General features: G+C 64.0%; 3 protein-coding genes, 1 long non-coding RNA gene and 1 other non-coding gene across 7 annotated transcripts; 4 read left to right on the forward strand and 1 right to left on the reverse strand.

The window, feature by feature from the left end:
* The first annotated feature begins 615 nt into the window (after positions 1–615).
* On the forward strand, positions 616–3,163 carry TMEM167B (transmembrane protein 167B). The gene is made up of 3 exons (XM_085527305.1): positions 616–673; positions 759–890; positions 2,815–3,163. The coding sequence occupies exons 1-3, from the start codon at positions 664–666 to the stop codon at positions 2,895–2,897; spliced, it is 225 nt and encodes a 74-aa protein (XP_085383431.1). The 5' UTR covers positions 616–663; the 3' UTR covers positions 2,898–3,163.
* A 142-nt stretch (positions 3,164–3,305) lies between these two features.
* On the forward strand, positions 3,306–3,575 carry LOC116654436 (small Cajal body-specific RNA 2). Its single transcript, XR_004309684.2, has one exon.
* A 46-nt stretch (positions 3,576–3,621) lies between these two features.
* On the reverse strand, positions 3,622–15,256 carry LOC107324764 (uncharacterized). The gene is made up of 4 exons (XR_014938823.1): positions 15,117–15,256; positions 14,559–14,713; positions 3,881–3,975; positions 3,622–3,721 (listed from the first exon to the last, which is right to left on the reverse strand). It is a non-coding gene; the product is annotated as an uncharacterized LOC107324764 (long non-coding RNA).
* ELAPOR1 (endosome-lysosome associated apoptosis and autophagy regulator 1) lies at positions 4,088–13,042 on the forward strand. 3 transcript variants are annotated; one of them, XM_015885075.3, is made up of 22 exons: positions 4,088–4,713; positions 6,496–6,616; positions 6,830–7,022; positions 7,763–7,910; positions 7,983–8,063; positions 8,282–8,387; positions 8,455–8,604; positions 8,717–8,805; positions 8,902–9,079; positions 9,154–9,282; positions 9,356–9,446; positions 9,524–9,629; positions 9,703–9,840; positions 9,945–10,196; positions 10,401–10,574; positions 10,705–10,882; positions 10,968–11,064; positions 11,135–11,236; positions 11,445–11,571; positions 11,658–11,836; positions 11,925–12,090; positions 12,458–13,042. In XM_015885075.3, the coding sequence occupies exons 1-22, from the start codon at positions 4,372–4,374 to the stop codon at positions 12,524–12,526; spliced, it is 3,216 nt and encodes a 1,071-aa protein (XP_015740561.2). In that variant the 5' UTR covers positions 4,088–4,371; the 3' UTR covers positions 12,527–13,042. The 3 variants fall into 3 exon arrangements, with proteins under 3 accessions (XP_015740561.2, XP_085383428.1, XP_085383429.1); XM_085527302.1 differs by lacking the exon at positions 4,088–4,713 and adding an exon at positions 5,525–5,740; XM_085527303.1 differs by lacking the exons at positions 4,088–4,713; positions 6,496–6,616; positions 6,830–7,022; ... (3 more) ...; positions 8,455–8,604; positions 8,717–8,805 and having other exon boundaries at positions 8,947–9,079; positions 9,154–9,278.
* Positions 13,840–18,916, forward strand: SARS1 (seryl-tRNA synthetase 1). Its single transcript, XM_015885081.3, has 11 exons — positions 13,840–14,038; positions 14,997–15,067; positions 15,171–15,251; positions 15,701–15,859; positions 16,453–16,596; positions 16,680–16,835; positions 17,287–17,508; positions 17,579–17,708; positions 18,054–18,211; positions 18,297–18,426; positions 18,517–18,916. The coding sequence occupies exons 1-11, from the start codon at positions 13,903–13,905 to the stop codon at positions 18,672–18,674; spliced, it is 1,545 nt and encodes a 514-aa protein (XP_015740567.2). The 5' UTR covers positions 13,840–13,902; the 3' UTR covers positions 18,675–18,916.
* The last annotated feature ends 400 nt before the right edge of the window (positions 18,917–19,316 follow it).

Consider the following 19,316-nt stretch of genomic DNA (forward strand, 5'->3'; position numbering starts at 1 on the left):
GGATGGATGGATGGATGGATGGAGGTATGGAGGGAGGGATGGATGGAGGGATGGATGGATGGATGGATGGATGGATGGATGGATGGATGGATGGATGGAGGGATGGATGGAGGGATGGATGGATGGATGGAGGGATGGATGGATGGAGGGATGGATGGATGGATGGATGGATGGATGGATGGATGGATGGATGGATGGATGGATGGCTGGATGGCTGGAGGTATGGAGGGAGGGATGGATGGAGGGATGGATGAGCTCTGCTGCTGCCCATCCATTTCCCACTGCTCAGCACAGCTCCAGGATCCAGCTCCTCATCTCCATGTACTGGTCCTGTCCCCATCCCCCGCTGTGTGTGAAGAGCAGCTCTTTGTGCCTCCTGGTGTCTCCATTGGGTCTGGCAATATCCTGGTGTCTCCATCCCCCCCACATTAGGTTTGGCAATCTCAAGGTGAGGGCATTGCTCACAGCAACACAGTGAGGGCAGGGTCAATAGGGAGGGCAGGGTCATTCAATCGGCGCTCGATTGAGGCTGCCTGCTCCCCCCTCCTCTCTCGGCGCTCGGCTGTTCGCCCTTCAACTTCCGGTGTTGCGTTGACGGAAGTGCGGTGCGCATGCGCAGTGCGCGCGGGGCCTAGGCCGCGCTGAGAGCCCCCCGGTGCCGCCATGACCAACGGTGAGTTATTGGGGGGGGTAACGGGGGGTAACGGGGGTCTGTGGGGGGGCTGAGGGTTGTTTGGACGCGGCCGTGCCTCCCGCAGTGTACTCGTTGGACGGGCTGCTGGTGTTCGGGCTGCTGTTGGTCTGTACCTGCGCTTACCTGAGGAAGGTGCCGAGGCTCCGGGCCTGGCTGCTGTCCGAGAAACGCGGCCTGTGGGGAGTCGGGTACAAAGGTGAGGGGGGGGGGGGGGGGGGGGGGGGGTATGGGGGGGATATAAGGGGTGGTGTCCGGGTATGGGGGGGGATATGGGGGGGGGGGGGTGACATAAAGGGTGACGTCCAGGTATGGGGTACAAAGGAGAGGGGGGGGGGTTATGGGGTGGGCTGTGGGGGGGGTGTGATGTAAGGGATAGTATCTAGGTATGGGGTGGGCTATGGGGGGGGGGGGCTATGGGGGGTGTGATATAAAGGATGGTATCCGGGTATGGGGTGGGCTATGGGGGTCTATGGTGGGGGGGGGCTGTGGGGTGGGCTATGGCGGGGGGGGGGTGACATAAAGGGTGGCGTCCAGGTATGGGGTACAAAGGTGGTGGGGGGGGGGGGTTATGGGGTGGGCTTTGGGGGGGGTGTGATATAAGGGATGGTATCCAGGTATGGGGGGGCTATGGTATGGGGTGGGCTATGGGGGTCTATGGGGTTGTGGTGTGATATAAGGGATGGTATCCAGGTATGAGGTGGGCTATGGGGGGGTGACATAAAGGGTGGCGTCCGGGTATGGGGTATAAAGGTGAGGGGGGGGGGTTATAGGGTGGGCTATGGGGGGGTGTGATATAAGGGATGGTATCCAGGTATGGGGGGGCTATGGGGGGGTGACATAAAGGGTGGCATCCAGGTATGGGGTACAAAGGTGAGGGGGGGGGTTATGGGGTGGGCTATGTGGGGGGGTGTTATAAATGATGGTATCCAGGTATGGGGGGTCTATGGGGGTCTATGGGGTTGTGGTGTGATATAAGGGATGGTATCTAGGTATGGGGTGGGCTATGGGGGAGAGCTACAGGGGGGGTGACATAAAGGGTGGCGTCCAGGTATGGGGTACAAAGGTGAGGGGGGGGGTTATGGGGTGGGCTATGGGGGGGGTGTGATATAAGGGATGGTATCCAGGTATGGGGTGGGCTATGGGGGTCTATGGGGGGGGGAGGGGGCTTTGGGGTGGGCTATGGGGGGCTGTGATATAAGGGATGGTATCCAGGTATGGAGTGGGCTATGGTATGGGCTGGGCTATGGGGGTCTATGGGTTTGGGGTGTGATATAAGGGATGGTATCCAGGTATGGGGTGGGCTATGGGGGGGGTGACATTAAGGGTGACGTCCAAGTATGGGGTACAAAGGTGGGGGGGGGGGGGGGTTATGGGGTGGGCTATGGGGGGGTGTGATATAAGGGATGGTATCCAGGTATGGGGGGGCTATGGGGGGGGTGACATAAAGGGTGGCATCCAGGTATGGGGTACAAAGGTGAGGGGGGGGGTTATGGGGTGGGCTATGGGGGGGTGTGATATAAGGGATGGTATCCAGGTATGGGGGGGCTATGGGGGGGGTGACATAAAGGGTGGCATCCAGGTATGGGGTACAAAGGTGAGGGGGGGGTTATGGGGTGGGCTATGTGGGGGGGGTGTTATAAATGATGGTATCCAGGTATGGGGGGGCCTGGGGGTCTATGGGGGGGGGTGGGTGACATAAGGGATGGTGTCTAGGTATGGGGTAGGCTATGGGGGGGGGTGATATAAGGGATGGTATCCAGATATGGGGTGGGCTATGGGGGGGGTGTGATATAAGGGATGGTATCTAGGTATGGGAGGGGAGCAGGGGGCTGTGGGTGATGGAGTCTGGGATAATGGGGGGTTGAATGGGGATAGTGGGGTTGGGACACTGGGATGGGGGACATTGGGGTGGGATGGGGATATAAGCTGAGCTTGGGATGGTGGCATTGAGGTGTGCTGTGGGGCTGGGATATGGGATGGGGACATGGTGGGCTTGTGTTGGGGCATGAGATGGGGATGGAGGGACAAGGGGGGGTTGGTGTGGGGGTGGTGCTATGGGATGGATGGTGCTGGGTCAGGGCTGGGTGCTGCCAACACAACGCTCTGTTTCCACCCTGCAGCTGCCGTCATTGGCACTCGGTTACACGTCCCCGTGGCCATCTCCTGTGTGCTCATGGCCTTCTACGTCCTGGTGGTGAAGTGACCCTCCCGCACCCATTGCAGTCACCGCAGCCCGGCTCGGATTCCGCCTCGTGCACAGTGTGGGGCAGCACCAGGTGTCACCGTATCACCGCACACCATCACTTGGCAAAGGGAGAAGGGAAGATCCCGGTGACCCCATGGCTGTGGGGTCGTGGGGGCCGGGCTGGCAGCGAAGGACCCTTCCTCATGTTCGGGGCCGCGTTTTGGTGCCCCGTTGGCCGAGCAGCGGGGCTCGTTGTGCCAATAAACGCGCTCTATGCACCGCCACCTCCGTGCTCGCCGCCGTGGGGTTGGGTGGGGGGCGGCACCGCGGTCCTCCCTCCGGCAGGGGGGGCTGTGAGGAGGGGAGGGGCCGGGCGGTGCTTCCCAGCGTGCAGCGTGTGGGTATAAAGGGGCTGGACGGGGGAGGGACCAGCGGAGAGTGGTTGGAGCGGCTGAGTGTGTGCGGGGTGTGAGTGTGCGGGGGGTGCGTGATTGTGTGTGAGTGATTGTGTGTGTGTGAATGCAGCGCGTGCCGCCCTCTCCCTACACATTGATCTTATTCGATCGGCCCCGGCCGAGATGAGAAGAACGGAGCCGCGAAGCCCCGTGCGGTGTGCGGCGGGCGGGCGGGATGAGTCGATCAGATAGGCGAGGCCTGGCCACGGCCGGCCCCTGAGCGCAGGCGATTCTGATCCGCCCGCCGCCCCCCATTACACCCCCCCCACCTTAATACCGAGCCCGGCTCCGCTCTTTCTCTCTTTATTGCCGGTTCCTGCGTTCAGAATTTACCGCCGTTCACCTTCCGGGAGAAACCGCCGTTGGTGGCAGCGCTGTGCGGGCACTCTGCGGGGGGGGGGCAGCTCAGCTCACAGCCCACCCCAGCCCTTCCCACCCCCAGCCCTTCCCCCCCCCCCCGCCATATCCCGCTGCCCCCGAGCTGGGGCCGGTGGTTGCCCCCCCCCCCCCCGTTCCCCCCCCGCTCCACGTGTCCCGGTGCCGTACCGATCCGCCCCTGGATCCGATGGACCGACTCCCTGTTGGGGCTCACCCAGGTCCGCGGCCACGGTTCCGGTGCCCGTTCGGGTTGCGCTGGGGCCCTGTAACGGAGACACGAGGCTCAGCCGCCGCAACGGGAGCGGGCGGGGCAGGAAACGCGCCGTGCACTCACTGGTGGTCGCGGCTGCACCGCGCGGGGGTGTTGTGCAGACGGCTCCAGGGCCGGGGGGAGCCCGGCGGGGTCGTGCCGCCGCCTGCCATGGCGGGTCCGGTGCTACCGCCGTTACCGGGGAACCGGCGCGGGGAGGGGCCGAATGATGGGGGGGGGCAGCGGGGTGTGTGTGTGTTGGGGGGGGGGGCGTTGTCGGGGTGATGCTCGGTGCCGGGGTCACGGCGGTGGTACCGGAGCCGCTTCCGGTGTCGACACCGTTTCCAAGGGATGACGCCCGGTGCCGCCCCCCGGGGCGATGCTTTGATGCCGGTACCGTTCCCAAGGGATGATGCCCGGTACCGGCGGCGCGCGCCCCTTGTCATCCCCGGGAAGCGCTGCCCGGTGCCGTTTCCGGTGCCGGTACCGGGGGCGCTGCCCGGGGGCGGGGCGGGGGCGGTGCAGGTGGCGGCAGGTGCGCGCGCGGGCCGGGCCGGGCCGTTGGCGGGGGGCGGGACCGCGGGGCCGGTACCGGTGCCCGCGCGGGGCCGAGCGCTGCCGCCGCCGCTGCGCCATGGCCGGTGCTGGTACCGGTACCGGGGCCCGGCGGGCGCTGCTGGCGCTGTGCGTGGCCGCCGCCGCCGCCGTGGGACTGTGCCGCGTCGAAGAGCGGCTGCACGTCTGCAAGGAGGTACCGGGGGGTTACCGGGATCGGGGGGGGGCGGGGGGTGCCGGCGTTAACGGGATGGAGCCGAGCGCCGCACGCCGAGGGATGCGGTACCGGGGGCATCGCCGCGCCCCACGCGTGGCCGCAGCCGTGGGGCCGTGCCCGGGGGGAGCTGCCCCCGCTGGGGGTCCCGGTTCGGGGCTGCGCCGTGCTCTGTCCGCGTGTCCGTCACCCCGAACCCCGGCGGGACAGCGGTTAACGGTGCGACCGGCCGGGACCGTGAGAACAGCGCCGGGATGGGGAATCGCTGCCGGGGGGCCGGGGGTTCGCCCATCTCCTCCTCTGTGCCCACCCCGGGGGTCCCCAGCCCTGCCCGGTGCCGTGGGCTCGGCCGGTGACAGCGGGACGCGCGTCCCCTCACCGGGTGCCTCCCCCGGGCTGGCACAGGGCGCAGCGCGGCTCTTATCGCAATGGGGCAGCACGGAGCGTCCTGCCCGGGTGAGCCGGGGGGTGAAGGGGGGGGGGGGCGGGCATGGCACCCTCCTGGGGGGGCATCGAGCTCCATCCCTCCCAACCCCAATGTCCCCCCGCAGCTCCGTGCCGGCTCACCCACAGCCCCGTCATCCCCGGGGGGTTCCCCTGCCCCACTCACTCACCACTGTGTTTGTGTGTTTGTGTGTGTCCCCCCCCCGCCCTGAGGCCGCTTTTCATCTGGGCCATTAAGATTTTGATTTAATTGTTATTTCCCCCCCCGTGCTCCAATTCATTTATTTCTTTATTTAGTTCCACGGCCCAGAGCTGGAAACAATGGGCTGCGCTGATGCTGGCGCCGGGGTTGAGGGGGGTGTGAAGGGGGGCTGCTCCCAGGTCCCTTGTCCCCTGCCCCATATCCCCATTGCTCACTGGGGTCCCCCCCGAGGTCCGCAGCGCTTTGGGGTCAATGGAGGCGGCTTTAGGCAACGTGCAGCGGGTGATTCCCATCTGCCGGCGGCTCCTCCAAGTTTGGGCAGGAGGAATCACCGCTTTGCACGCCCCGCTGAGCGCGGAGCAGGTGCGTGACGCTGAGTGCGGGGGGACTCGTTCTTTGTTCCACGGGGAGCCCCCAGACCCAGCCCTGCAGCACTGCACCCAACGCAGGGGGCTGAGGGGAGGGGGGGGGTGTCTTCATGTGCCCCCCCACCGCCACCGCATGGAGCTGATGGCAAGCATCGAAGCTTTGTTTTCGAGCAAACCTTGCATCAACCACAGCTCTATGCTTGGAGGGGGGGCTGCGGTGCCACGGTGGCCATGGGGATGGAGCCTTGGGTGCTTGCTGCCCCCGATGTCGCCTCCGCCCGGCCTTGAGCGATCAGATGGCAGCACGGTGCCCTGCAGGTGCCATCTGTCCCCATCCCTGTCCTGGGTGGGTCCCAGCAGGACGGTACATCCGGCACCGTGTTTAATTTGCAGCTCCTGCTGTGGGTGCACCCAGGTCAACTGAGCTGGGGCCGGGCATCCCCCAATCCGTGCGGCCTCCGCTGCTTTGCCTGGGGCACTGCAGTGTCATCTGTCCTGGAAGGGGGGTGCTGTGGCCCCATAGCTTGCCATGGGTTTTAGAACCCCATGGGGTGGATAGCAGAATAGGGGGGTGTCACCCTCCCTAACCCAGCCCCCAGCAGCCTTGTCCCTAAGTGTGTTCCACAGCATGCTTGGTGCTGTGGGATTGGCAACAGCCAAAAGAGCCCCCATGTCACCACGATGGCAGCTGAGCTCACCGGGGGTCCCGGCCCCGTGGGGTCTCAGCCCTCCGTGTATTCTCTCTTGCAGTCTGAGTACCACTATGAGTACACAGCATGCGACAGCGCGGGCGCACGGTGGAGGGTGGCGGTGCCACACACACCAGGACTCTGCACTGGGCTGCCAGACCCCGTCAAGGGCACCGAGTGCTGTAAGGTTGGGGTGTGGGGGTGGCCGGGGGGGGGTTTTGATGGGGTAAAAGTGGCTCTTCCTAATCCTGGGTATGTCAAAGACATCGAATGAATGCAGTGCTCAGCAGCACAGCAGCATCCCACATAGGACAGGGTGGGGTGGGGGGTCCTGGAGGTGGAGCTGGTGGTGGGAGGGGGCAGCACTGACCCCCCCCCCCCCCACATGTGGGCAGCTTTCTCCTGCAAGGCAGGCGAGTTCCTCGACATGAAGGCGCAGGCGTGCAAGCCCTGTGCTGAGGGCACCTACTCGCTGGGCACCGGAGTGCGCTTCGACGAGTGGGACGAGCTGCCCCACGGCTTCGCCAACGTCGCCACCAACCTGGAGCTGGACGATGGCTTCAGTGATGTGGTGGAAAACTGCACCACGTGAGTGGCCTTGGGACGTCACCACGCGTCCATGCATGGCCAACCACCCGGGGTCCCTCCCTGCCCATCCCTGGGAGCCTCGATGCACCGCGGTCACAAGAAGGGGATCCATCCCTTCAACCCCCACCCCAGCAGCCCCATCCCACGCTGCCCCAGCCCTCAGGGTCCCCTCAGCCCCATCGCAGAGGGATCTCCCACCCACAGCCCTCCCCAGTGCTGCAGCATGAGCCGGCGCCTTTGTTTTGCAGCGCAGCCCTTTGATCAGCTCCGGTGGCAGCCGTCGAGCCCAGCCGTGCCGGCAGCACGCGTTGCAGCGGCGGTGCAGCTTGCAAATGTAACCTACTTCCAACTGCCTTTAATTATGCAGCTGCACTCCCAGTGCTGCAGGAGCCCACCCGCCTCCCACCCACTTGGTGGCACTGCGCTGGCACTGGGATGCTCCATTGTCACCATGCTGGGACATCCTCTGCAGCACCTGGGCTGGGTTTCTCCTGCCCCTTTTACATAGCCCTGAATTCATTCCATCCTCAGCATCTTGCAAGTGTAACAACAGCATCACTTGCTTGATGCAAGGTTCCTGTGGTGACCCCACACCCTGTGCCACCATTGGGACTGTCCCATCTGTCCAACTTGTCCTTTCCGCAGTGTCCCGCCATAAAGGGATTCAGACCCTAAAATGCCACAGGGCAGAGCCCATGTCCCCTCCTGTGCCCCTGTGTCATTCTGTGCCCCCACCTCAGGTCAACGTGGGTGCCACTGGGGGACTACATCGCCTCCAACACAGATGAGTGCACGGCCACGCTGATGTATGCCGTCAGCCTGAAGCAGTCGGGCACTGTCTCCTTTGAGTACATCTACCCCGACAGCAGCATCGTCTTTGAGTTCTTTGTAAGCACAGGGTGGGGGTCCCGGGGATGCCAGAGGGGTGACCCTGTGCTGATGCTGTCTCTGTCCTCATAGGTGCAGAATGACCAGTGCCAGCCCACGGTGGAGGAGTCACGCTGGATGCGCACCACGGAGAAGGGCTGGGAGTTCCACAGTGTGAGCACAGGGAGGGGGGGCACAGGGTGGGGGGCACCTTCAGCATCCCACAGCACAGCTCCCAAACAGGGGTTCCCTATCACAGCCCTCCCTCATCCCCCCAGGCTGTTTGTCACCCCAGCACAGGGTGACACTCTGAGGGTGCAGAGGGGACGGTGGTGGCCCCTTGCTGGGTGCTGACCCCTCGCTGGGACCCCCCCGGGCCCTGTGCTGTGCAGGTGGAGCTGAGCCGTGGTAACAACGTGCTCTACTGGAGGACCACGGCGTTCTCTGTCTGGTCCAAGGTCCCCAAGCCCGTGCTGGTGCGGAACATTGGGATCACAGGTAGGTGGGTGGGCGCAGGGTTGGGGTCCCCACAGCCCCCCAGCCCTCAGCACCGTCCTGCTGCCAGGGGTCGCCTACACCTCCGAGTGCTTCCCCTGCAAACCTGGCACCTTCGCTGCTGCCGCCGGCTCCTCCTCCTGCCAGCTGTGCCCCGCCAACAGCTTCTCCAGCAAAGGGGCCACCGCCTGCCAGCCCTGCGAGCCCACCGCCTATGCAGGTGAGAACAGAATGGGGGACAGCCCAGCTCTGCACCCCGGGATGCTCCAACTGCGGCCATGGGGACATCCCTGGGTGCCACCCGGGGACCTCACTGCCATCACTGCCCGCAGAGCCCGGCTCAGCATCCTGCAAGGTGCGCCCGCCATGCACTGATAAGGATTACTTCTACACACACACGGCGTGCGATGCCAACGGGGAGGTACAGACCCCCCCCCCCCCAGCCACCCCCAGCCCTGACCCACTGCACTGTCCCCGTGTCCCATCCCGGTGCAGCTCACCCCGTGTCCCTGCGCAGACGCAGCTGATGTTCAAATGGGCAGAGCCGAAGATCTGCAGCGAAGTGCTGCCCCTCGCTGCCCAGCTGCCCCCCTCGGGGATGAAGACCCGCTGCCCCCCCTGCAACCCGGGCTTCTACAAAAGCAACAGCAGTGCCTGTGAGCCTTGTCCCTACGGCTCCTACTCCAATGGCTCTGGTAAGGAGGACCCCAGTGGGGTGGGTGTCCTGAGTTCCCATGGGTGCTTTCCCTGATGTCCCCGCTGTCCCCAGGCTGCGTGCGCTGCCCGGCCGGCACCGAGCCGGTGCTGGGGCTGGAGTACAAGTGGTGGAACGTGCTGCCCCCGAACATGGAGACCACTGTGCTCAGCGGCATCAACTTTGAGTACAAGGGGATGGCAGGTACCGCCATGCTGCCCCCTCCCCGTCCCCGCGGCGCAGGGGATGTCACCGAGCCGTCCCCGTGTCCCCGCAGGTTGGGAGGTGGCCGGGGATTACATCTACACGGCAGCGGGAGCCTCGGACAACGACTTCATGATCCTGACGCTGCTGGTGCCCGGCTTCAGGTGAGCGCCCACAGCGTCCACGGGGGGGGGGCAGCGCCATCCCCACGGCCGCGTCCCCACCGTCCCCACGTCCCCAGCCCCCCACAGCCGGCGCTGGAGGATGGGGACAGCAAGGAGGTGGCGCGGATCACTTTCGTCTTCGAGACGGTCTGCAGCGTCAGCTGTGAGCTGTACTTCATGGTGGTGAGTGGTGGTGGGGGGGGGTTGGCGTGGCCGGGCTGTGGGGTGCCCACATCCCCCGTGCTGTCCTTTATAGGGCATCAACTCACGCACCAACACACCGGTGGAGACGTGGACGGGTCCCCGGGGGAAGCAGTCCTACACGTACGTGGTGGAGAAAAATGCCACCACCAGCTTCACATGGGCCTTCCAGCGCACACGCTACCGTGAGGCAGTGAGTGGGGGCACAGGGCTGGGCACAGCAGCATCACCCCCCCCCCCCCATCCTACCCCCTTCCACCCCCACCCAGCACCGGGTGATGCCGACCACCTCTCCAGGGCCGGCGTTACACCAGCGACGTGGCCAAGCTCTACTCCATCAATGTCACCAACGTGCTGGGGGGGGTGGCTTCCTTCTGCCGCCGCTGCGCCAGCACTGGGGGTCCCTGTGCCCCCTGCCCCCCCGGGCACACCCTGGACCACAGCAGTGGTGCCTGCCAGCCCTGTCCCCCCGGAACCTTTTTGAGGGGACACCCACCTGATGGCTCCTCTGCCTGCCAGCCCTGCGGCCCCGGCACCCGCAGCAACCAGGTGAGCATCCCCATACATCCCCATGTTCCTGGGCTGGGGGGTGTTGGGCTCCCATCCCTGGTGGCTGTCCCCAGTGGGGTGGCACCATCTCCTGATGGGTGACACCCTCCGGTCCTCCCTGTGGCTGGCAGCACCCTGTCTGGGTGGCACAACGGGACCCCATAGGGTGACAGCAGCCCCCCTTTATTCCCCCCCCCTTGGCAGGTCCGCTCCCTCTGCTACAGTGACTGCACCTTCTCGCTGCCCCTTCCCGGCCACACGCTGCACTACGACTTCTCAGCTCTGTCTGCCAGCACCGCCTTCACCAGCGGCCCCAGCTTCACCTCCAAGGGCCTCAAATACTTCCACCACTTCAACATCAGCCTCTGCGGCAACCATGTGAGTGTGGGGGGCACTGCAGGGGGTGTGACATTAATGCAAGAAGTCATGCGTGCACGTGGCTGTGCATTAAGCAAACACACGTGCACGTAGGTGTGCAAACCTGTGGCCACACATTACAAATGCACAGGGCAGGAAAGCAGCTTCGTGCACTGACAATGTGACGGATGCTCGGCTCCCCAACGAGGGCAGCCCCGGCCGCGTGGTGACGTCCCACGTGTGTCAGGCCATCGTGGTGCCCTCGGACGTGGTTGGGCACCGCGCCGCCGTGTCCTCGCAGCCCGTCAGCCTGGCCGACCGCCTGCTGGGTGAGCCCCATCCCCCCCGTGTCCCGGTGCCCGGTGCTGAGCCGCGGGTGCTGAGTCCCCCCGTGTCACCTGAGCGCCGCCGCAGGCGTCACCGTGAGCTCCGCGCTGGATGGCATCGCCGCCCCCCCAGAGCTGTTCCCCCCCGCCAGCCCCGAGCTGCCCGACATCGTCTTCTTCTTCAGGTGGGCGCTGTTTTAGGGTGGGATGGGGATGGGACGGTGGGGATGTGCTGACTCCCTTTGGCTGCTACAGGTCCAGCGAGGTGACACAGTCCTGCACCGGGGGTCGGGCCACCACCATCCGCCTGCGCTGTGACCCACTGCGAACGGGCACCGGGGGGCTGGCAGTGCCCAGGTGGGTCACACTACAGGGATGGAACAGCAGCGGGCCCACAGCTGTCCCTGCTCCCCATCTGTCCCCATGCAGGGAGTGCGCCATCCTCAAGGGCTTTGCTTTGGGGATGGTTGCATTGTGTCCCTGTGTGCTGTGCCCCCGTGGAGGGGATGGGGCACAATCAGGCGCTATGGGGACAGCCGCCCCCATACCTTTGTGTGTCCCCCAGCAAATGCCCCGAGGGCACCTGTGATGGCTGCACCTTCCACCTCCTGTGGACAACAGCCGAGGGCTGCCCGCGCTGCTCCGCCAACCACTTCCGTGCCATCGTGGGTGCGTGCCAGGGCGGCGTGCAGGTAGGGGGCGTGCGGGACCCATGGGGGCAACAGGGACACGATGGCACCAGCCTCACCCTCCCCTTTTCCCCCCGTGGCACGAGCAGAGGACCATGTATGTGTGGAGGGAGCCTCGGCTGTGCCATGGGGGGCAACGCCTGCCCCCTCCCCGTGTCCGGCCGTGCCGCAGCGCCGAGTTCTGGCTGAAGGTGGGTGTATCAGTGGGGACATGCATGGCCGTGCTGCTGGCTGCTCTGGCTGCTTATTTCTGGAAGAAGAACCAAAAGTGAGTGTGGGGGCAAGTCCCCTGTGCCTCCACCCCCACCCCATCGCGTTGTCCCTGTGTGCAGGTTGTGGTTATGGGGTGTTTTCAGGTTGGAGTACAAGTACTCACGGCTGGTGCTGAATGCAGCCGCCAAGGAGAGCGAGCTGCCGGCACCTGATAGCTGTGCCATCATGGAGGGAGAGGACGGTGAGGATGAGCTCATCTTCACCAGCAAGAAGTCCCTGCTGGGCAAAATCCGCTGCCTGACCACCAAGGTGGGAGTGGGAATGGGAACGGGGGGGTCCTGTGGGGTGGAGGGCTGTCCCAGGGGGTGGGGTTGTCCCGATAGATGGGGGTGTCTCATGGGGTTGACCCAAAGGATGGGGGTGTCCCAGGGGGGTGATGTTGACCCGAGGGGATGGGATGGACCTGAGAGATGGGGGTTGGATTGTCCAAGGGATGGAAGAGTTCCATTGGGCATAGAGGGGTCTCAAGGGTTGGGGTGTCCCATGAGATCAGAGTGTCCCAAGAGGATGAATGTTTCCTGTGGGTTGGGAGGGGGGTCCATGGGGATGTTGTAAGGGATGGAGGGGTCCCACAGGGAGGGCTGTCCCCATCTCTCAGTGTCCCCACTCCCCGCAGCGCACCCCAGACGGCTTTGACTCCGTCCCCCTGAAGCCATCGTCGGGTGGCAATGACCTGGAGCTGTGAGGGGGCTGTTCCCCCCCCAACCCCCACCCCGTGGCCTTACGGACCCACAGAGCCCCGGGGCACTTCTGTCTCCCCCCACTCCTGGGAAAAGCCTCAAATGCCAAATACAGACGTGGGGTGCAGGAGCTCCCCCAGCCTGGCACGGAGACATGGGGGGCAGCCCTATGTGTCATGGTGGGAGCACGTGTGTGGGGCCGAATAGCACACGGGGGGGGGGGGTTGCACGAGTGCATACACAAGCTGCTGCCCCCCCCCCCATGCTCTGCTTGGGCACTTGGTGGCTGTGTCACCCCATTCTATGCCAGTGGTGCCAGCCCCATTCCCCCCCCCCCCAGGCTGCCTTTCCCCCTGTCATGATGCCCCCATTGGGGTGATGCTGCCCCACAGCAGTGCCCCGTGTCCTCCACCCCATAGCTCCACCCCCCCTCCCCCCTTTTTACAGTGATCTCAGCATTTTCTAGGCAGCACCGGGCAGCCCCCCATGCCCCGGCTGTGCAATAAAGGTGATGTTTCTGAGCCTGCTGTGGTGGTTCTGTGCTGGGGGGGGGGTGTGGCACCCAGCCATGGGCAGGGGGAAGCTGGGGGTCCTATGGGGGAGCTATAGGGGACTGTGAAAACACTGCTGGAGCAACATATGGTGCTGTGATGTAGCTATGGAGATGCCATAGGGATGTTCTCGGGTTGCCATATGGTGCCAAGGAGCACCCCGGGCTATGGGGATGTCATATGGGATGATGAGAATGATATGGGGTGATGTCATGGGAAGCCATGGGGATGCACAGGGGACTGTGAAGATGCCATGGGGTACCAGGGGGATACCATGGAGTGTCGTGAGGATGCTATGGGGTATTGCAGGATGGCGCTATGGGGTGTCATAGGGGCACCCTTGGGTGCTATTGAACACCATGAGGATGTCATAGAGGCCCAGGAGAATGCCATGAAGCACATTGGGGTGCCACATCGTTCCGTGGCCATGCTATGGGGCTGCTATAACAGGTATCATATGGTGCTATGGGGTGCTGGGGATGCTGTGGGGGGACCATGGAGATGCTGGAGAGCCCCATGGGGGGCAGACGGTACCATAGGGATGTTGTGGGGATGCTGGAGATTACTATGGGGTGATGGATGGTCCTTGACTTGCCATAGGGGCCCTTTGCTCCGCGTGGGACACGCGTGGGCTCATAGACGCAGTGCCGCAGTACCTCCTCCTCTCCGCCAGGGGGCGCTGCGGGCGCGGTGTCGGCGCTCTACCCACACAGCGCCTCCTCTCGACTGTTCCGCCTAGGCCCCACCCTGCGGCGCGGCGCATGCGCAGTGCGGCACGGCCGCGGGCACGGGATCCGCCGGTGTCACCGAGGTTCGGAACCGCCGCCATCATGGTGCTGGACCTGGACCTGTTCCGTGCCGATAAAGGCGGGGACCCCGCGGCCGTGAGGGAGATGCAGCGGAAACGATTCAAAGACCCGGCGCTGGTGGACGCGTTGGTGCGGGCGGACGGAGAATGGCGGAGGTGTACGTGGGGAGGGGGCGGCACGGGACGCTATGGGGCCGGCAATGGGGTCTGGCAATGGGGGGGGTCCATCAATGGGGGGTCCTCAGTGGGGTCTCTCAATGGGGTCCTTCAGTGGGGGGGGTCTGTCAATGGGGTCCTTCAATGGGGGGGGTCTGTCAATGGGGTCCTCAATGGGGGCCCATCAATGGGGGGGTCCGTCAATGGGGTCCATCAATGGGGGTCCTCAATGGGGGCACTCAATGGGGGTCCGTCAATGTGGGGGTCCTCAATGGGGTCCATCAATGGGGGCACTCAATCGGGTCCCTCAATGGGGGCCCGTCAATGGGGTCCGTCAATGGGGGCCCACCAATGGGGGGGTCCGTCAATGGGGTCCATAAATGGGGGTCCGTCAATGGGGTCCATCACAGCCCCGACCCCCCCGCGGTGCTGCCCGCCCCCTTCAACACGGAACCGCTCCCCCAACGGGGCTGAGCTGAGCCCCGGGGGGTCCTAAAGCCGGGGGGGGTTCGGGAGCGGTACCGGGGGGTTCTGGAGGGCTGGGCCGGGCCCTGCGCAGCCACACGGCGATGGTTCGGTCCATTCGTGCCCCGCCGATCCCGCAGTGCCGGCTGCACGCGGCTGATGCAATCCCCGGTTCGGCCCCATTGCCCGGCGGTGCCGTGTCCGCTCTGCCCCTATGCGGGAACACGGGGACAGCAGCCCCAATGTTACCTATGGGGAGCTGTGTGCGACCCTTGTGCCACCTCCTGGCCTCGCAGAGCTTTGCAGAGGGCTCCAATCTCACCCCACTGCCCACCCAGACCCACAACAGGCCGGACATTGGGCTCTGAGTGGTGCTGCATTGCACCCAGTGGATTTCAATGACACCCCACAGCTGTGGTGTTGCTCATAATAGCATTAAAGGAAGCTGTGGTGCTTCATCTGCCCCACTGACGCCCCCCTCCCCTCTGTCTGCAGGCAGGTTTCGTGCCGATAACTTGAACAAGCTGAAGAACCTGTGCAGCAAAACCATCGGTGATAAGATGAAGGTGGGGGCCCCTCCAGCCTCTCCCCAACGTTCTTAAAGGATGTTTTTACCTTCTCCTTCGGGTCCTTAAACCCCGCTGGGGTTTCTCTTCCCTTGTGCTGCAGAAGAAGGAGCCCGTAGGGAGCGATGAGTCTGTGCCAGAGAGCGCGCAGAACCTGGACGAGCTGACGGCCGACGTCCTGGGGGTGAGTCCACCCCACCAACCCACACCATGGGTTCTATGGATCCCCAGCACTATAGCACAGCCCCATATGGGGCATCCCCCATTTCTCTCAGTCTTAAGCCAGCGTTTTCGCACTCTCATTCATCTAAAGGCCAACACTGCTATGAAACAGCCCCATCCTGTAGTTACTGGGGGATCTGGGCAGCCTCAGTAGCTGCTGTTCCCATAGGCCCTCCCTCACTGCCCGCCTTCCCCCTTCATTAACCAGGCTGTTTAATGAGCGTGACGCTGCCATGGGAGCTGACTGCTCCCCGGTGTGGCCGTGCCTCACTTGGAGCCTTTCAGAGCCTGACTGATGGCCGGGCTTTGTCCTCTCTGCCCGTTGTTCGATGTGCTCAGCCTCAGTGTGTCAGTGCAGGGCGATGAACTGCACTCAGCCCCCTCCCCTCTGCTGCTTTCCTCCCCTTGCAGGGGCTGCAGGTGTCTCAGATCAAGAAGGTCCGTCTCCTCATCGATGAAGCCATCCTCAAATGCGATGCAGAGAGAGTCAGGCTGGAGGCTGAGCGCTTTGAGAGCCTGCGGGAGATCGGGAACCTCCTGCATCCCTCAGTGCCCATCAGCAACGATGAGGTAGGGATGGAGTGATGAGGTAGGGATGGAGTGATGAGGTAGGGATGGAGTGATGAGGTAGGGATGGAGTGATGAGGTAGGGATGGAGTGCGGCACCGTGCACAGGTTGGGGGGGCTGTGGGGCTGGCTGAGCTGGTTCATTAAGGCTGCTGAGAAGTGGTGCCTCCCCCCCACACTAGATATAAGGGAGGTGAATGAAATCTGCATGACAAGACAGCGTTTCCTGCTGGGAGCACACAAAGAGCAGCTCAGACAGCTCATTGTTCAAGCAATACATGGGAAATTCACATAGAGCCGGGGGTTGGGATCTCCCTCCGCTGCCCCCATTCATCCAGCAGGAATATTTGGCTGCAGGAACACAATTGGGCCAGGCCAGCTGCCAAGTGGCCGCACAATGAGTGACCAGCAGGGATCAGCACTGGGGTTCCAGGCTCTGCCTTTGGGCATTGGATGGGGCCCCTGTGTGGGGCTGGGGAGAGGGGAAGGGACGGGTCTGGGGGCTCTGTTCCCAACCTGCCCGGTGGGGAACACAGTGATATCACCGCACTGCAGGGAGGAGATGTGAAGTGCTCTCCCCCCTTCTCTCCACGCAGGATGCAGACAACAAAGTGGAACGGATCTGGGGGGACTGCAGCTGCAGGAAGAAATACTCCCACGTGGACCTGGTGGTGATGGTGGACGGTTACGAGGGAGAGAAGGGGGCTGTTGTTGCAGGAAGCCGGGGCTACTTCCTGAAGGTGAGAGCCCCCCCTGCAGCCCACCTCTCCATAGGGACATCACAGCATGAGTGTGACCGGTGATGGCTTCCCATGTCCCACAGGGTCCCCTGGTGTTCCTGGAGCAGGCCCTGATCCAGTACGCCCTGCAGAGCCTCCGTGCCAAGGGCTACACTCCTGTCTACACGCCCTTCTTCATGCGGAAGGAGGTGATGCAGGAGGTGGCCCAGCTCAGCCAGTTTGACGAGGAGCTCTACAAGGTGAGTTTGATGCCCGCTGGCTCTCGCTGTCTCGCCGCCTGGCACCCACGGCCCCTCGGGGACCAGCTGTCCTGCCCAGCCCATGCTGGGTGCCTCCCCCTGCTTATCCCAGCAAGGCTGCAGCTCCAGGTCTGCTTTGCTGTAAGGAAGGCTTGGTGCTCCCCACGGCGATGTGGTGACGGGAGGCAGCTCGTCCCCAGCCTCGCTGGCAGGAGGCCATGCAGGCCCTGTAAGGAGGCCAGCAAACAGCAGCTGCTCCCCTTCTTGTGACCCACTTTGCAGCCGTCCTGTTCTCTCAGCACCACCCCTGGAAAACATTGCACTGGGGGTCCCTGTGCCAGGGGGCTGGGGGTCCATGCTGGCACCACGCAGAGGTTTTGTCCCCAGCCGAGAAAGGAGGGCAGTGTCTCTTTCCCATCCCCATGATCTCCCCCCTCCCCTTATTCCCCAGGTGATCGGCAAGGGCAGCGAGAAGGCTGAGGACAGCTCTATTGATGAGAAGTACCTCATTGCCACCTCAGAGCAGCCCATCGCTGCCCTGCACCGGGATGAATGGTTGAAGCCTGAGGATCTACCCATCAAATATGCAGGGCTGTCCACCTGCTTCCGCCAGGAGGTCGGCTCACACGGCCGTGACACGAGGGGCATCTTCCGTGTCCACCAGTTTGAGAAGGTGAGTGGAGCCGGGAGGTGCCGTGTGGGGTTTGGGGTGTAAATGGAGCCAACGTGGGGTATCTCTGCAGATCGAGCAGTTCGTCTACGCGTCCCCCCATGACAACAAGTCCTGGGAGATGTTTGATGAGATGATCGCCACGGCCGAGGAGTTCTACCAGTCCCTGGGCATCCCCTACCACATCGTCAACATCGTTTCGGGTAGGGGTCAGCGCTATGGGGCTGTGTGGGGCGCCAGCCTTTGGGGTGGGGGCTTCTTCTCTCTATCTCCATGCTGTGCCAACCTGGGAGGAGCCCGGCACCTCTGCCAGCGCCTCGGGTGTCACCGTGACCCTGACCCACTTCCCAGCTCCGCTCCCTTTGTCCAGGAGCTCTGCTGGCTCGCGTTCCCACGCTGTGCATCCCCAGACCTGCCAAGGGGAGGTGGCACCTCAGCCATGGGGACAGACACACAGCCCCACTGTGCTGGCACTGCCCCATCCCCGCTGTGCCTGGTTGAGCTGCATTGTGGCTGCAGCCCTTAACCACAGCCCTGCTGCCCCCCAGGCGCCCTGAACCACGCTGCCAGCAAGAAGCTGGACCTGGAGGCCTGGTTCCCAGGTTCGGGGGCGTTCCGGGAGCTCGTGTCCTGCTCCAACTGCACCGACTACCAGGCGCGACGCCTGCGCATCCGCTTCGGGCAGACCAAGAAGATGATGGACAAGGTGAAGATATGGGGCTGGGCGCCCACATTCCCCATTCCCCATCTTCTGTTCCCCTGTGTTACCCCTTAATGCTTCCCCTCTGCAGGTGGAGTTTGTGCACATGCTGAACGCCACCATGTGCGCCACCACCAGAACCATCTGCGCCATCCTGGAGAACTACCAGACTGAGGAGGGCATCGTGGTCCCTGAAAGGCTGCGGGACTTCATGCCCCCAGGTACAGCCCTGCATACTATGGGGTGCCTATGGGGTAGGGGGGCTGGGGGAGCCCCATGAGCTGCAATGTCCCCCTGCTCCTCCCCCGCAGATCTCCGCCAGATCATCCGCTTCGTGAAGCCGGCCCCCATCGAGCAGGAGCTCTCCAAGAAGCAGAAGAAGCAGCAGGAAGGCGGCAGGAAGAAGGGGGCTGGGGGGGAGCGGGTGCTGGAGGAGCAGATGCAGAACATGGGCGTCAGCAGCGCCTGAGTCCTTCGGGCTCGGCCGGGCTGGGCGCCGACTCCTTCGCTTCGGGCCGAGTCTGGGGTGGGAGCTGCCGGTCCCCACCCGGCCCTATGGAGCCGTAGGGCAAAGAACTGACAGCTATGGGGCTCCGGTCCTTCCCCCCCCCCCCCCGCCTCCCCCTCCCCGCCCAGCGGGGTCACTGCATGGCAGGCTCATGGCAGGGGCGGAATCCTTTCGTTCAACCCAATAAAGCAAAGAGCTGCTGAGCCGCGCGTGGAGCCGCGAGTCCTGTCGTGGGGGCCGTGGGGAGCTCGTTGCTTTGGAGGTGGGGGGGATTTCGCCCTGGCCCCGCTCTATCCCTGCCCTTGTGATGGCGGCAGCTGGGCAAGGGGGCCACCGCCGGCCCCACACAATGGCTGAGACAAAGGCCGATCCCATTTGGAATTCAACGAGGAGCCGGGGCCCCCCGCGCCCAGCTGCTGCCGGGACCCCCACGGCGGGGGGCAGCGAGTGTGTGTGTGTGCGTGTATGTATGTGTGTGTGTATGTATGTGAGTGTGTGTGTGTATGTATGTGTGTGTGTATGTATGTGTGTGTGTGTGTGTGTCGGGGGGGGGGGTCTCCGTGCCACCCACTGGAGGCGGCTGCGTGTCGCGCGTGGGAAACT

The sequence above is a fragment of the Coturnix japonica genome, chromosome 38 (assembly GCF_054131305.1).
Source record: "Coturnix japonica strain WE chromosome 38, WE-NBRP24, whole genome shotgun sequence".
Lineage (NCBI taxonomy): Eukaryota > Metazoa > Chordata > Aves > Galliformes > Phasianidae > Coturnix > Coturnix japonica.

Excerpts from the sequence above, each read along its gene's own strand:
- ELAPOR1 (XM_015885075.3), top strand. The coding sequence starts at position 4,372 with ATGATGCCCGGTACCGGCGGCGCGCGCCCCTTGTCATCCCCGGGAAGC. Across the intron at positions 7,023-7,762 it reads GTGGTGGAAAACTGCACCAC|GTCAACGTGGGTGCCACTGG; the intron begins GTGAGTGGCCTT and ends CCCCCACCTCAG. Across the intron at positions 8,388-8,454 it reads GCGGAACATTGGGATCACAG|GGGTCGCCTACACCTCCGAG; the intron begins GTAGGTGGGTGG and ends TCCTGCTGCCAG.
- TMEM167B (XM_085527305.1), top strand. Across the intron at positions 891-2,814 it reads GTGGGGAGTCGGGTACAAAG|CTGCCGTCATTGGCACTCGG; the intron begins GTGAGGGGGGGG and ends TCCACCCTGCAG.
- SARS1 (XM_015885081.3), top strand. The coding sequence starts at position 13,903 with ATGGTGCTGGACCTGGACCTGTTCCGTGCCGATAAAGGCGGGGACCCC. Across the intron at positions 14,039-14,996 it reads GGACGGAGAATGGCGGAGGT|GCAGGTTTCGTGCCGATAAC; the intron begins GTACGTGGGGAG and ends CTCTGTCTGCAG. Across the intron at positions 16,836-17,286 it reads TTGACGAGGAGCTCTACAAG|GTGATCGGCAAGGGCAGCGA; the intron begins GTGAGTTTGATG and ends CTTATTCCCCAG.